The sequence below is a fragment of the Plasmodium relictum genome (assembly GCF_900005765.1).
Source record: "Plasmodium relictum strain SGS1 genome assembly, chromosome: 14".
NCBI lineage: Eukaryota > Apicomplexa > Aconoidasida > Haemosporida > Plasmodiidae > Plasmodium > Plasmodium relictum.
Genome location: NC_041692.1, coordinates 1890499 through 1908743, shown reverse-complemented (window position 1 = coordinate 1908743; position 18245 = coordinate 1890499). Strand labels below are relative to the sequence as shown.

At 19.8% G+C, this 18245-nt stretch overlaps 2 protein-coding genes across 2 annotated transcripts; both read right to left on the bottom strand.

Moving 5' to 3' along the window:
* Nucleotides 1-78: 78 nt before the first annotated feature.
* On the bottom strand, nucleotides 79-1647 carry PRELSG_1449700 (homocysteine S-methyltransferase, putative; the record flags this gene model as incomplete). Its single annotated transcript, XM_028679584.1, has 1 exon — nucleotides 79-1647. One exon carries the CDS (start codon nucleotides 1645-1647, stop codon nucleotides 79-81), a length of 1569 nt encoding a protein of 522 aa, XP_028535283.1.
* A 942-nt stretch (nucleotides 1648-2589) lies between these two features.
* AARP1 (asparagine and aspartate rich protein 1, putative) lies at nucleotides 2590-16693 on the bottom strand (the record flags this gene model as incomplete). The annotated part of the gene is made up of 3 exons (XM_028679583.1): nucleotides 2590-2627; nucleotides 2754-2910; nucleotides 3056-16693. The coding sequence occupies 3 exons, from the start codon at nucleotides 16691-16693 to the stop codon at nucleotides 2590-2592; spliced, it is 13833 nt and encodes a 4610-aa protein (XP_028535282.1).
* Between the last annotated feature and the right edge of the window lie 1552 nt (nucleotides 16694-18245).

Sequence of the window (18245 nt, the reverse complement as noted above, 5' to 3'; positions counted from 1 at the left end):
AAAAAATTTTTATTTAAAATAAAAATTAAAGAAATTACCCCAAAATAAGGTAAAAATTAATTGGTTTTAGATGTAATATTATAAAAGTTGTCTTAATTTATAATCAATTAGAGAAATATCATAAGGATTATAAAAGCAGCAACCACCAAATCCATTTACATTTACTCCCAACCATTTTTCAATGAAATTATAAACATGATTACTTTTTTTTGATGAATTTTGAAAATTTATATTATTATTGTTATTATCAAAAATTACGTTTTCTAAAGATTTATTAGGTGAACAAAAAAAATCGACATCGTTAACATACCTATTTTTTTTCAAATCATTCATTACACATTTAGCTATAGAATTCATTTGAGAATTGTCACTTTTATATAAATCAACATTGATATTATTATATTGACAGACATATTTTTTAAAAGGATAAAATAAATCATAGGCATTTTCTATGTTTATGCAATTTAATCCTATTGCTCTTATATATTTATTATAAGAGTCCAAATATAATAATAATGAAGCAAAATCAAAAAAGGAATAATGGGAACATCCGATATATTTAGAACTGTTGCAAAAAAAGTTTACAATTACACTATTGTTAAAAGTATTTCCATAGTACTTAATATAATTATAAAAAGTTAATACTTCTCTTATATTAGAAGCTGTTGTTAAAGAAAAGAAATTTAGTTTATTTGCATTTTTAGAAAAAGAACCTAACTTAAATTTACAATTACTTATAATTTCTTCGTCTGATACATCTATATAATATTCTATTCCATAATTAAAAAGTTTGCTATTTGGTGAAAAAATATATATACTTTCATTATCCATTTTATTTCTGGGTATCATTTCTATATTACATAGTTTTGAGTTAAAAAGAGTATTGCTATATAATAATTTTAATTTTATATCATAATATTTATGATGTTTAATATTTTTTTTTGATAAATTTTTAGGATTTTTATTATTATTATTCCTCATTTTCATTTTTTCTAATTTTATCATATTATTTGTTTTTACGTAAGTTGATAATTTTTTATCTTTTAATTTTTCTTTATTCTTATGCAATACTCCTGAATACTCACTAAAATCTCGAAAAGCAGAATTATAACACCCATTAGAAAAAGCAATATAATTATTTTTATTTCTATCTATTTTTTTTTTTAAATGTGTATTTTGTAATTTTAATTCATCTAAATAAATTTTTGTATTGATAGTATCATTATCATGTAAAATATTTAATTTTTTTCTAATATTTTTAAAATTTTCTAAGTGTTCATAAATAGAATCATTTATATTTTTAGAATAGTTCAATAAAAAATTTTCATTCCTTTTTATCTCTTTATATTTTTGTAAACTTTTGTATGCTATATCTATATATGTATTTAATATCTCTTCTCCTTTTTCTACACCAATATTTCGTTTTTTTAAACTATGTAAATTAACTTGAAATGTATTAGTATTGATAATGTTACATCCAGCAAGAAAATAACTCAAATGAATATTTTCTAGAATATTTTTCATTTCATTTTTTGATACATCATATTCATTATCATCATCACATGATAAAAAATCAAAATTTTTAAAACCTAATCTATCTAATTCACTTATTTTTCCTCCATCCAGAGTATATATGTGTTTACTCATTTTTTTTATTTATTAATATAAAAAAAAAAAAATTTTTAATAAGTTAAATAAGAATGGATATAAATAGTATACTAATTTTAATGTAATACATATAATTTTTGGAAATCTTTTTTTTATTATTAAAAAAAAAAAAAGTTATTTATTAATCAAAAATAACCTTTTAGGTTTATTTGCATATATAAAATTCAAAAATAAATTAAAAAAATAAAAAGGATAATAAGTATACATATATATTTAAAATACAATGATAAAAATTATTATTAAGTTTATAGACTAGCTTCAGTATTTTTAGTAAGTATTATTGAAAAGTTTTTGTTTGTATTTTCATTAGAGAAAATATATAAAAAAAAAAAAAATAAGAATATGTTAATATATTAATCTTAACATAATTCAGTAAAATAATACATATTTTGTTAAATAAAAAGATATAATAATTACAATATAGCTAAATACAAAAATTTTATAAAACATAAATATATATATTGAAAATTTATTTTTTGAGTATTTTATTTTTCTCAAATATTTCTTTATTGCATTTCTTCTATCAAAAAGAAAAAAAAATTTTTTGTTCTACAACTATGTAATATAATATGAAAATAACTAAAACCTTTTGATATATTTTCTATTATTACAAATATATTGCATTTCATATATATATAAAACTCCTGTTAAGAAGAACATGTTTCTTTATAGATTATTTCGTTTGGATTTTTATACTATTAGTTATAAAAAATTTTAATTATAATACTTCTTTTAGTTTTAGTATTTTTAAGGGTCATAAATATTTAAAAAGTAAAAAAAAAAAAAAAAAATACGTATTTTCTAAGCAATTTAATTTGACATTTATTAAAATATGAAGCTTTAAAAAAAAATTAATATAAAAGAGTTAAAAAAATTTAGCAATTAAAATGGGTTGATAAAAATAAATATCTTTATAAGAAATCATTCAGACTTCAAAGTTTGCTTATATATTTCAACATCTAAAGAAAAAAAAAATATATATATATTTATATGTATATTTAAATGAAATATAAGAAAAAAAATATTTAAAAAAAATAATAATATGATAAAGAAGTATATATTATATGTGTATTTAATAAAATTACCAACTGCAGAATTAATAATAACATCAAATATTTTATTTAATTTATGTTGAGATAAATAAAGATTTCTTCCTCTTTTTAAATGATGATCAACATCACCATTCTTATCAACATATGGGCCACTCATAAAATCAAATCTGTTTTCACTCGTAAATAATACCTAATAGTATATAAAAAAAAAAGAAAATGAATGTATAAATTTAAAATACATATATATATGATGATGATAAATACATTTTTTAATTATGTTTAATATAATAAAAAAAAATAATTATCTTTAGTTTTTTTTTTTCTTTTTTTATTACTGATGATGTGTTTAAACATAAGTATAAGCACTGATCTCCACCACATATTGTAGTATGATAAACACATTTACTAATCGTTTGTGATAATGGACCTACTGAATCATCACTTTCGTGTAAGCATATAGTTGATCCACAGTATAAGCATATGAGTATTTTTTTTGGTGATTTATTACAGCTTACACACTTTCTTTTAAAATGTTTTTTTATTAACGTAAAATAATTTTGGCTGGGTTGAAATAAAGAATTGGATGAAATAAATTGTTCTAAATTTTCATAAAAATCATGTAGTGATACTGGAGAGGCATCTATTTTTAAATATTTATATAACTGATACATCAAATAAAAATAAGGATGGAATATTAATTGCATTGTTTGATAAACATATATTTTATCAAATTGGTCATCAATATTTAATATATGTAAAAATATATTGTATTTATTTATATCACTATAAAGATGAATGTAGTCTAAATATTTTTTTGCTAAAGAGTTATATTCATATACAGAAAAGATTATATAAGTAACAAATTGTAAATAAACATTAGCTGATTTCAAATATTTTTTTAAAAATTTCTTATACAACTTTTTACAAGAATTCTTTTTATCAATAAAATTATTATTTTTTAGATATTTATAAAATATAAAAAATACTTTCTTAATATTTAATATGTCTTTTTTCCTTTTTTCAAAATCTTTAATATTTATATTTCTTCTTTCTTTTTTTATATTATTATATTTCCCTTCTCTCTTCTTTTCTTTTTTTGGTATTTTATTATAATTCATATTTTTGTTCATTTTATTATCATCATTTGTACTAACACAACTCATAAATGAATCTGAATTATAATTATTGTGCTTTGTTTTTATTTTTTTATTAACTGAATAACAACATTTACTATTGTCTTTTTCTTCTATATAGAAATAATCTTTATACAAATTATCTTTCTTTGTATTTTGATTATATCCATATATGTTATTTTTATTTGTATTGCTTTCATTTTTTAATCCATCTTCCTCATTTTCCTTATTTATACTTTTTAAATTTTCATAATTCATTTTATTATCATTATAATTTAAATAACTGTTTGATGTAGAATTATTTTTTTGTTTTTCTTTACTTGGATCAATATATACTCTATTTTTTTCATTATCAAAAGAATACCAAGTATTGCAATAGTCACTAAGATTAATATAATCATTATTATAACTGTTTGTCTCACAATCCAAATCCTTTTTATTAGATACATTTAAATTTGATTTATTTTTTCCATCGTACGTTGATTCGTTATTTATTCTATCCTTATATTTATCATATAATTTTTTCCATTTTTCAGTATTAAAAAAATCCTTTGAATATTTTGTATACTCAAATTCACTTTCCTCATTTGAACTTTTAGAAAAATTATCATTTTCATCGTAATAATAAAAATCATTCACGTTTTTATAACTTCTTTGAAAATGTAATAATATATTTTGTATAAGGTAAAGAGGAATAAAATCATGCATATTATATACATAATTATATAATTTTCTTATGTTATAAAAAAAAAGCCTACTTAATCCTTTTTTTCTTAATAACATGTGGTAACGTTGAATCTTATTAGCATCTTTAAATTTTAAAAAGCTGAAATTACTCGTTTTGTACTTTTCTTTCATATTTTTACTAGATTTATTAGATAAAAGATCATCAGAACTACTAAATGAGTTTTTTATAAAAATATTATCTAAATTATTTTTTTTTTTTGTTCTTGATTTATCCACATCACTAGTGGAATTATTCTCATCATAATATGATAAGAAATTAGAAAATTCATGAGTATTTTCCGAAGATGTATATATATCATATTCACATTCATTACTATTGTCATTATTTTTTAACTCTAAATTATTCTTATCTTCTATGTTTCTTACTTTCGCTTTATTTATATTATCATTTTTGTCAAGATGATCTGAAATATCTATTTGTTTTAAATCATGGGGATCTACAAACAAGTTAGAAGAAAGTTTTTTTTTTTTTTTTTCTTCTTGATCTTTTTTTTTATCAGAATCTAAATCTTGATTATTAACATTATTACTGTTACTATATATTTCTGGTTTATCTTCAGAAGTTTTACATTTTGTTTTTTCTAACATTCTATTAAATATGTTTATAAAGAATTTATCTGCATATTTATTTCTCTTACTTTTTTTGTTCCATTTCTTAGTTTTTTTCATATCTTTAATTAATTCTCCTACATCTAAAATTTCATTTAAAATACCTAAAGAAGAAGTCATACTTTCATCAAAATTTTCATTTTCATCATTGTTATGATTTTCATTTTCTTTTTCCGAAACTTGTATTGACTCATTACTATTAAAACTAATATCAGAAAAATTAACATTTTCTACTTTTTCGTAGATTTTATGATCTACTGAGGATAATAGAAAATCATCAGTACATAAATCTAAATTTTTTTCTTTTTTATCATGAATTTGTTTTATTTCCTTTAATTTAAATAAAATAGAATAAAAATTATACGCATAAAACAAGTGATTTGTAAAAGGAATATTTTCATACTTGCACTTTAGCAAATTAAGCATATTTGTATTTTTGTATTCTAAATTTTCATCATGTAATATAGATAAAAAGGTGTCATGAGTATCATTCATTAAATAAAAATCGCTAATTTCTTCATGAGATATATTATATAATTTATATTTAAATAGGTTTAATTCATTAGATACTTTCCCATTTTTTGGCATATTTTCTTGTTTTCCTGTCACTATTACCTTTTCTTCTTTTTCGTTTATCTTATACTTTTTTTCTTTTTCTTTTCCTCTAAAATTATTCAGCTTGCCATCTCTATTTACATTATTATCTTTTTCATCACATTTATTGACAAATTTCAATATTTCCTCGTCTTTATTCATTTCGTTTTTATAACAATCACTATTATAAAATTTTGATTGATATTTTTCTTCAGAAATAATTGGATCATTGGAAGAGTATTCCATATTGTCATATTTCCCATTTTGTTTTTGATGAAATTCTTTTTTAAAATCTAAGAAATTTGAAGAAAAAGAATCTTCACGCTCATTTTTTTTTTCTGACGTAGAATTTACATATGTACTATTATTAATAATAAAATTATAATCTCTTTTCATCACATTTTTATTTTTAATAAAGTGATTACTTCCCTTTTTCATGCTATTTAATACCTTCTCTGAATATAAAACATGAAAACTTCCCCATTTACTATTTTTTTTTTTGTTATATAAAAATGAATAATAATTTTTAAAATAATTTTCATATTTTAAAAAATTCGTGCTTAGATATATATTAATTGGCAAATAACCATTATAATATACATATTTCATATATTCATCATTTACTTCGCACATTAAAAGCATCATTTTTTGAGTATCTATTTTAAATTTTTTTAATTCTATCAATTTGTTCATGGTTTCATATAAAACAAATAATTTTTTTTTTTTAGTATACATTCCTTCTTCTTCTTCTTCTTCTTCTTCTAATATTTCATCGTACATTTTTATATTTTCATTTGTGTGTTGGTTTTTAGTTCGTATTTTTTCATAAGATTTTATATTTGTACTACTATTTATGATATTTGATGTATTATTCTCATGACAAGAAAGAAACTTATTTTCAGAAATAATATTTTGTAAATCATATATTTCAGAATCACTGAAATAGTAAGATAAATTCTGAATTTTTTTAAATAAAGAAAAAGGATCCATTTTATTTATTACATTACAATCATTAAATGATTTTTTCGAATTACTGTATTGATCATTTATTTTTTCTCCTACTTCATTATTAAGAACATCTTTCGATATTTTTTCTGTATTTTCAAAAAAATTATTTTTTACTACATTTTCTTCTAATAGTGATATGTCATTAATTTTAATTTGTTTATCTTCTTGTTTTTTAAATATTCCATTATTCTTTTCTTGTACAAAATTTTCAAAAATAAATATATGAAAAATTTCATGAAACGTTAAATATTTCTTATCACAATTGTTAATATAATTTGAAAGAAAGTGTTGCATTTTTTCTTCTGGGATGTTTTGATCAGAATCTTTTATATCTTCTTTTAAATTTATTGAGTAATTAGAATTTTCAATATTTATATATATATATTTAAAAATATTATCAAAATTCTTTATTTGATCATGTAAATTCTCGGAAAAAATGAATCGGACATATGATTTGGAAATTTCTTTTATAAATATTTCATTCATAATTTGAAAACTTATAATTATTAAAGAAATAGAAATAAAATGCTGGATAGAACCTGGAGTACATAATAACTGATTCAAAAAAAAATTCATAAATAACTTTAAGACATCGACAGATAATGGTATAAAAGCCAATTTATTTAAAAAATGAATCTTTTTTATTTTATCAAAAAATTTCTTATATTTATTAAATGTAAATCTATAGGGGTATACATAATAAAATGCAATTTTGTACATATTTTTCCATAATTGCAAATTAAATAAATTTGATATTTTTTCTTCTTTAATAATATTCAATTCATGTTTATATAAAAAGAGATTTCGAACTAATGTTTCTATCATATTATTACATGAAATATAATTTATATTTTTATAAAATATATTAATTAATATTTCATTGTATAATATCCAATATATTTTATGCATATCTACCGCTGTATTTATGTTTCTCCAATATTTTATATTTAGAACATCACTTTTATTATTTCTTTTTTTTTTTAATAAAAATTCATTGTTTGTTTCACTGGATGTAAAGTAAGAGTTTTTGTTGTTTTTTTCCTTTTTGTTTTTTCCATAATCTTTTTTATTCATCAAAATTAAATCTTTCTTATTAATAAAACTTAAATCCTTTTTATTAATGAAACCTAAATTACTATTATTAAATAGGAAGTCAGGATATATTTCTAATTTTCTGTAAATTTTTAAAACATCATTTACACCTATACCTTTTATATCTACATCTTCATCATTATCTTCTACTTTCGTAGAATAATCAAAATCTATTAATTTTTTATAGCTTTCAGAATGATGCAATATAGTAGAAAAAGTTGTATGATCTTGATGAAATATTCTCCATGATATTTCAGTTATACCACCTAAAAGTATAATCGATTGTCTTAATGCTTTCATATCAAAAATAGAATCAAAATTTTTTTTATGAACGGTTTTAATATATATATCATATATATTCTTATTAGTACTTATAATTCCTTCATATATATCAATAGAAAACCATGTTTTCATTGATATATTATGGTCTTTTAAATTATCCTTATTGTAGGGATATTGAAATTTAATTCTATTACTACTAATATCACTTTTTTTTTCTTTCCTATATTTTAGTTTCTTCTTTTCTTTTAAACTAATAGAATTTAATTCATCTAAGAAATTATTAATTTCATCAGAACTATTGTAAAATTTACTAAAAGAATCTACATTTTTATTATTATCGTTGTTTGTATTATCAATATAGGAATAGTTGTCACAATTATTACTTTTATCCAAATTATCGTTACCATTATCATTGTTCTTTTCTTTTTTCTTCTTATTATCACAATCACAAGAATTATTTAAATCATCCTTCACTTCACCATTTTTACTTAAATTGCTATATACACTGTCGAAATCATTTGCATCACTTCCTGATTTATTATTTGAGTAATGTTCTGAGGATTTTAAAAGAAATTCTTTGGGCTTATTATTTTCCTGTATACCTGTTTCAAAATCTATTTTCATTTTTTTATCTTTTTGTTCAAGAAATTCAATTAAATCATTTTCATTTTTGCTATTCATTTCACTATTATTACTGTTTGTTAATCTTTTGTTTTTATTTGATATTTTATATTTTTCAATTACATTTTCTGCATTAATTTCTTCATGATTGAAATTATTTTTAATATAATCTAAAAGAATTTTATCAATTTCATAGTTTAATATTATGTTATTATCTCCATTTGAATTTGATTCGTTGGAATTTTTTTCTAAAATATCCTTATCCACTATCGAAGAGAAATAAAACTTCTTATGTTTATTTTTTCCCATATAACTATACGTTTTATTTTGTATCATAAAAAATTCTATTTCCTTAATATATTTTAAGGGTACACTTACATAATAGGATAAAAATCCATTTTTATAACGATAAAAGAAATTTGAATTTCTATATGTAAAAGTAAAATCTTTATTTAAATAATTAAAAGTATTTTTGTACAAGTAAAGTTCACTTCCTTTTTTTTTTTTTTCTTCGATTAAATTAGATAATTCTTCTTTTTCATCAGCTATATTAACATTTTCTTTCTCCTTTTCTGTTTCTTCACAATTTAAATTATATAAAGATTCTTCTAACTGTTTTTCCTTTTTATTGTATAGCTTATCATAAATATTATTTTCATTTAAATATATTTCTCGTAATATAATTTTTTTATTGTGTTCATAGTTATTATAAGACAATAAATTTTTTAATAATGATTTATTTATCACGTTATGGAAGTTCAAATTAAAAATATCGTCATTTTTTTTATTTTCATCAAAAAAATTATATATTTTGTAATTATTCATATTATTTATAATAAGGTCATTATTATTACTTGGGAATAATTTTTTTTGTTTATTTATTTTTTTTTTTTTATGATTATACTTAAAATAAAATGGTTGTGGTATATCACTATCAACAGAACAATTAGAAGAAGAAGAAGATAAACAAGAAATGGAAGAAGTAAATTGAGAATAATCACTTTTATCCTCATTGTTATAAAGAAAATCGCTTGTATTGTCGAAAGAATCATTTTCATTAAAATTACTTTTTTTTTTCCCTTTCACTTCTTTTTTATAGGAAGAATTGGTAAAATTATTTGTTAAATTATTATCATTTTCAAAATTTGATTTGCTATCCTTATTTATAATTTTATTATGACTTAAATCATTAACAAAATAATTATCATTTGTTGTGAAGACATTTTTATTTTCAAAATCATGATTTCTTGAAGAATTGTTATCAAAAAAGGCATTTATTTCATTATTATTATTATTATGATATTTGATATCTGTTCTATGATCGATACATAATTCCTTACTACTTATGTCTTCGCATTCTTCCAAATTTTTTAATGTATTAGAATTATTTTTCTTCTTTTTTTTTCTTTTTTTATCTATTTCTAAGTATTCACAATTCTTCATCAGTTCAGATAAATCCTTATTAGAATTATCTATTATGAATTCTTCTTCATTACATTCATAGATTCTATAATTGTCATTTTCTGATATATATCTTTTAGGAATATAAACAATGAAACAATTAGCTATACAACGACATAAAGGGCACGTAAATTCGTACAACGTTGGCTCATTTTTTACGCTAAACAATTTTCTATATTTTAATATTTTTGTATTATGTAAACAATTTGTGTGTATAAAATGACCACATGTATATATAGAAGGGTGCTTGCACGGAAAAGAAATTTTATTTTTTTTAATTATTTTTTTTAGAAGATTAGTGTGTGAAGCAAAACATATGTAGGCTAATAAATTATTTTTCGACATTCCTTCTTTACATAAAACACATATACAATTTTTTTCTTTTAATTTTTCATATTCACTAATAGCATCTTTCTTCTCCTCTTCTTCATTTAACACTTCATTTTCATCATCTAATAATAATTCCTCATCCAAAAATTTACTAAATTTAATTTGTTGCTCTTTCATATTTTGTAATAAATCATGTTGTTTTTTTTTTGCTATTTCTATAAATTCATTGTTATTATTTATATTTTTGCAATCAAAATTTTCAGAAAAAATCTTTTTTAATCTACTTATTATTGTATTCCTTACTTTTATAAAACATTTATCTTCGTTTGCATTTATGTTGTTAATGCAACTTATAAAATTATGAACTGATATTTTATTTAATACATAAAAACCTTTTTTTTTCTTATTAATATTTCTATTATCTTTTTCCTTTATTAGGCCTTGATCTTTTTTATTTATTGAATCACTATCATTAATTTTTTTTCTAGATTTTATTTTTTTTATCAAACTTATATTATCAAATATAAAATTACCTTCTTCATTAAAGTTGGAATTTCCTTTTGATGTTTTTAGTTTATCGTACAATTTATTATCATTTAAACCACTGCTATTATTATTCACATAGTTATCACTATTTAATTTAGATAAATTAGAATAATATTTATTATTTATGTTATTTATTTTTAATTCTTCTTTTTCGTTTTCTATTTCTACATTGTCTTTTTTTTTATTGTGCATTTCTTCACGAGGGATGTTTATATTATTATTCCTTGTTTCATTTGTATCTTTGTTATATTTTTCTTTTTCTTCTTCATACTCTGTTGAATTTGAATAAGAATCATAGTCCATACATGAATCCAATTCATCATCTTCATCGTAATAATCTTTACAATTAGAATAATAAAACCCTTTCAATTCTTTAAATGGGTGTGTAGAACCTATAACAATACTTAGAATTTTTATTATTTTTATTAAAATATCTATTGTATTATTTAGATTAGAATTATTTGGATTGGCAGTCATTTCATTAGTATCTGAAATTATATTTAAATCGTATAACCCATTTCTTCTACCAAATAAATTTATTCTTACAGTATTTGAATTTTCTGATTCTATTATATTAAGTTCATCACTTGATGAATATTCATCAAAAGAAATGTTATTATTAGCATTTCTTGCTTCTACATTTCTTAAAGCATCGTTATTTGAAGTATTAGAATTATTATTCAAGAATGATTCATCAATTACATTATTAATAATATTATTTTCATTTATCAGACTTCTAATCAATTCAGACAATCCATCAGCATTTAAATGCCTATAATTTCTATGTGTATTGTCATCATCTATATGATTATCTGTAACATTTACTATTTCCATATTTATAGAATTATTAGGATTTCTGTTTATTAAAATTTCAGCAAATAATGTTTCGTTGTCTCCATTTTGATCAACAATGATATATGTGTTATTACTGCTTATAGCACCACTGTTGTTACTTAGAGCATTTTCATTGTTTGTATTAGTAGGATTTATAATGCTATTACTATTTATTGAATTTTGATTATTATTTAAATGATCATTGTTAGGATCTAGTTGATTATTACTGTTACTATCGTTATTAGCATTTAGTTGGCTATTATTATCATCGTTATTATTATTACTACTTTGATTTATTAAATTATATAAGTCGAAATCATTTAAAACAGAAGTATCTGAAAAAGCACTTTGATTAGATAAATTGTGAGAAGAATTAATATGAGAATTATTAGTATCATTATTTTGTGATATTACCATGTTGTTACTCTTTTGATCACTAGTAATATCTTCTTCGTTTTTATAAGTTTTAATTTCATTCTTGTTTTTAAGTTCAATTTTTTTTTGAAATTCTTCGTTAATTATAAAAACAGTTAACAATATAGAAACTAAACAACTATTTTTAAAAGTGTAAAATAGTAGGTTCTGAATTTTTCTGAATGAAAAACTCATGTATTCCTTGTCATCTTCTCTTGAACAACCAATATAAGAGGAATTTTCTTCTTTTATACATTTCTCATTAGCAGATTGAAAATCTTTATATGGAGAAATAGGCCAAAAAGCATCATATAAAAACCAAGAACTTTTATTTAATTTAATTAAATTTACATTGCTTCTAGGCATATGCGTTGTATATCCATATTTATTAACGAGTTCATAAAAACTTGGATGATGCCTGAATTGTTTAGGAAAAACATCCTCTAATTGAAAATATTGAAAATCTTTTGATGCCAATAATTGAATCATTATTTTTTTCACATGATATTTACCTCTTTCTTTATATTTTGTAAATGACGTTTTTCTTGGAATATTACTTGATTCAAAATAATATAACTCGTTAAATATTCTAATAATTAAGTCATAAAAAAATTGAAAATAAAATACATGATTTATTTTTCTTGAATCTATATTCAATTTATCAGAATATATATCATTAAATATTTTATATACCATTTTTATATGATGTATTTGTATTTCCAAATAAACGTCACTTAATTTTCTTAAATTTAAATTCATTCGAAAATTTTTAAATATTAACTGATATAAAATTACAAAAGGATTTTTTATTTCTAAATCAATAAATAATTTTAAGTAATCATTCCATTCTAATTTTTTATAACTTGAAGAATTAAATGTATCACTGTTTTCATTTTTCATATTCTTAACACTATTATCATTATTATTATTATTATAATCATTTTCATTATTAGTATTATCGTTGTAAATACTATTTATATTATTATTCTTGTTATCATAGTTATTAATATTATATATATTATTATTGTTCTTATCGTTATTATTAATATTATTCATAATATTGTTATTATTCACCTTATTATTATCATCGTTATTAATGTTAACTGTATTTTCATTATTATAATTATTATTTTCTTCTTCTATTCTATTATTATTATAAATATTCAATTTATTATTAATGATATCATTATTGACATTTTTATCATCTGCAGATATACTACTATTACATTTAGTCTCTCCCTTTAACTTCGGTTCCTTTTCTGATTCATTATAACTACTTAAAAAATTGTAAAATGATATAAAATCAAATTTTTTCTTATTTTTTGTTGATAAAAAATTATTTAACTTGTCATCATTTACTATATTAGTGCTACTATTTCCAAAAAATAGTTGAAGACAATCATCATCCTCATCATTACTGTAAACTTTCTTCTTATCATATATTATTATGTCTTCATTCATTTTTCTATAATTTTCCATTAATTCATTATGATTTTCTATATATTCTATTTTATTTATGTAACATGCTTCTTCTGCATTCGTATTTACTTCATTCTTTGAACTTGTATCTTGGTTTTTACTTATAATATATTCTGTATTATTATTTACTGAGTCTATTTCCTTTTCATTAGAATCCATCTCATTATTATTTAAATTTAATTGATCATTAGATTGTTCTAAGTCTTCTACACGATCTATATTTAAATTTTCATTATATATTTTTTTAAATTGTTTTAAAATATCATCATCTATTTTTATTCTTTGATTCTCATATAATGGTAATATGTTCATCATTATCATAGAAAACTGAATTCCTATTAAATCATTTTGAAAAAATAAATAATTTTCATATTCATTTACTTGAAATATCATCTGAGGTCCATTTCTTACCCAATATCCATATTTAATTTCATATATAAAAGTTAAAATATTAACATTTATAAAAAGTATATATTTTAATAATTTATATTTAAATAAATTTAAAAATTCTAAAACATCTCTCATATATAAATCTATATATAATGGATTTAAATATATATGATGCTTTTCCTTATCATATTTTATTTCTAAGAATTCATTGAATTCTATATTTTTATTATTTACCTTTTTTTCTATAAAGATATTCTTGCATTTTGCTTTTACTTTCTTTTCTTGTATACTTCTTCTAAAAATAATCTTATTGCTTTCCTTTTCTTTTTCTTTTGAATTATTAGAATTAATAATCCATTTGAAATAACATTCTTCAAGATTTTTATGTTCTTTTAGATAATTGGATATTCTTGTATTTTCTTTATCGTCACAATAATTTAAAAATGGTTTGTAGTTGAATAATTTTATTTTTATTTTGTTTCCATCTTCCTCATATCTCTGCTGTAATATTTTTCTTTTATTTATTGTTTCCATTTTGTATTTTTCTAGAGAATAAAAATCTTTTATGTATTCTTTTATTATAAATAATGAATTACTTGAATCTTCACTGAAATGAGTGTTATTGTTTCTGCAACTATCATTAGTACACTTGCTAGTGTTTACGTTGTAATCATTATTATTGTTGCTACATTTTAATTTATTATAATTTTCTTTAGCTTTCTTTAAATATATATATTTATACCAATATAAATCATCAATACAACGCTTGACAATATCAAAGTTTAGGATCATAATAAAAAATCGTACTAATGGGGAATGTAAGGATCTTAAATGCTTAAATTTCTTTCTTTTCTTTTCTTCTTTAAATTTGTTACTTTCATCATTTTTATTATTATTATTATTTTTATCACCATTATCTTTTTCTTCTCCCTTTTTGCTTATATCATTATTTGTCATATTCTTATCTATAACACTATTATCATTATCATTCATTTTATCATCTTTATTTATTGATATGTTTGCCTTTTCTTTTTTAATTTTATTTAAATATTTTTTACTTTTTTTTTTTTTATTTGTATACTGCTCTCCTGAATCATCATTATAAGGAAATAAATTAAGTGAACATATGCTTTCTATCGTAAGTTGATATAATAAAAATAAGTTTCTAAAATTTGCATTATGTTCTCTTTTACAAAAGTTTGATAATGGTTCAAATACACGAAGTAAATAATTTTCAATAGTTATAGAATAGGAGCTAGATAAATCTTCATAAATTATATGTGTTTTAGTGTAACGTACTTGTGAATTCATTCTGTGCAAGAGTGTTAGCAAATTCAGAATCTTTCTTATTAGATATTTATTAAATAATATAATTTTAATTACTTCATTGTGATATAATAAATATTTTAAATCGACACAGATGCGAATAATAATCTCAATATCAGATCGTAAAAAATTTTTATGCATAACACATTTTGTTAAATCATTATATACACAAAAATTTTCAATAAGTTTTATTAAATCATTTAAAAAGTTATTTATAACTAGAGTATATGCTATTTCTGGGACAGTTAAAACTTGAACACTTAAGCCATTTAAATTATTATCATTATACATTCTATCATCAACTACTCGTACAACCAAGCTATAATGCTTAGCCAACTTGAAAGCAAACCTTTGTTTAAAATATGGATGAACAAATAAAGATAAATATAATGAGTATAAAGATTTTTGAATTCCCCCATAAAAGCAATAATGAAAATTTATTAAAAAATCTATTTTTGCTCCTGTAAATACTTCACATATAATTTGTCTAAATAAATAACTAGTAATACCTAAATCTTTAAAAAACTCAAAGGCATATTCAATATAGTCAGCATTTACAAGAGATAAAAAATAACCGTCTTTTAAAATAATTTCCTTAAATAAGGTACCTACTAAATTTTCTAAATCTTCTTTAATCCTATTTTTTACAACACTATTTAATATACACTTATCAATTAAATTTTCTTCATTTATTCCTCTATGATCAAAACAAGATCCTTTAATATTCCATGAGGTATCCCCACAGTCACAACAACCTCCACTGGTATGTGTTAATCTGTATATATGATTTTTATGATTTGATGCAAAAAAGCATTTTGCACATATAGCACATGTAGGATCTCCTTCACAATTATAGCATTTAAAAGCAAAACTACCTTCTTTCCATTGTCGTGTGCAAATTCCACTATTTCCATGAATTTCCTTTAATTTTTTATAAATATCTTCAAAGCTTTCGTGATTATATATTCTTTTTCTCAAATTTCTTATGACATCTTTCTTATTCGCTTTACCATCGCCATATTCTTTTAATAAATACCTAGAAATCGATAGCACTTCCTCCTTTTTTTCATTACAGCTTTTTACTTTTTCTAGCTCTACATTATGCATTTTTATGAACTGTTAATAAAAATGAAAAATAATATGTTTAGAAATAAAAATAGCATATTTAAAAAACTGTGTGCAAGCACTCAGAATGTAAAGAAAAAAAAAATGAACAAAAAATAAAAAAAATATATGAATGTTTAATACAAAAAAAGAGTTATTATATATATATACAAGATTAATATCAAATGTGTTAAGAATAAGGATTGAAAAATTAAGAAATTAAAAAAAAAAAATGAGTAGGGACATACTAGTATATCCAATTTATATGATACATACGTTATAATTTTTTTAAAAAGAATGAATTATAAATTAAATTTTGAATTTATTTTATAAGTATTAACAAAATTTTTATTTTTCTATAAATGTTCCTATATTTCTTAAAAAAAATATTTCAAAAAAACAATATATATATAATATTCATATATAGCATTTATAAAAAAAAAAAAAAATACGTACAATAACAAAAAAATATATAATAAATTTATAATATTTTTCAACCTTTTTATTTGTTTAAAAAAACATATTATAAATAATAAAATCATTAAACCGTTGATAACATAAAATAAAAAATGATAAAATAGATATTCTATTTTTATTTAAAAAAAAAAAAAAAGGAAAAAGATGTATGCATTAAAAAGTTCATTAACTTTTAATTTTTTTTTCTTCTTATTTCTCGACAAATTGTCCTAATTAAATCTCATGAAGTTTACGTTGTAATTAATTTTACATAAATAATAGCAATATATATATATAAATGCTATTAAAAATTAAAAATATATATATATAAATATTTCATTTAAACTTCTAATTAATCTTAGAATGAGATTGATAAAAATTTTTATTTATTTCATTTACAAAAAGTAATAAAAAATTATATATACCTTAGTTCTATATAATATGAACAGTTTTTTAACGATTTTTATCGTAATGCATAAAACTTGAATTTAAAATTTAATGAGGATAATAAAAATGGAACAAGATGTTTTATTTTCATATTATTTTAATAACAATACTAAATTTTAAGTTACAAGATACAAAGGACAGCTATATCGAATTATTTTTAGGATAATAAGATTCAATCATTAAACTAAAAGATGAGTTTATAAAAAATTATTTTTAAGAAAAAATTAATAGAAAGAAAAAAAGATATATGGTGTAAAAAATAAAAAAGAAGAAAAGTTTTAATATTTTTTTTATGTTATTAGTTTCAACATTATAAAGGCAAAAAAGTATTATTATTAAAAAAAAATTATATAAAATTATATGAAAAAATGTTTAATTTTATATCTCATATTAATAATTTATGTGAAATTTTGCATTAAATATATATATAATACAGATTTATAAGGAAAAGAAAAAAAAAAAAAGTTATAAGTAGAATACAAAAATGTGCTATATTTAATAAAATATACTTATTTTTGTGAAATAAATTTAATTACAAAATTTTATATTTAATATTTAATTCGGCAAATATAAAACTCTTGCAAAATTTAATAGTTTACTTGTAAAAAATTTTGAAAGTAATATTTATATAATGCTTCGTAATAAAAATTGA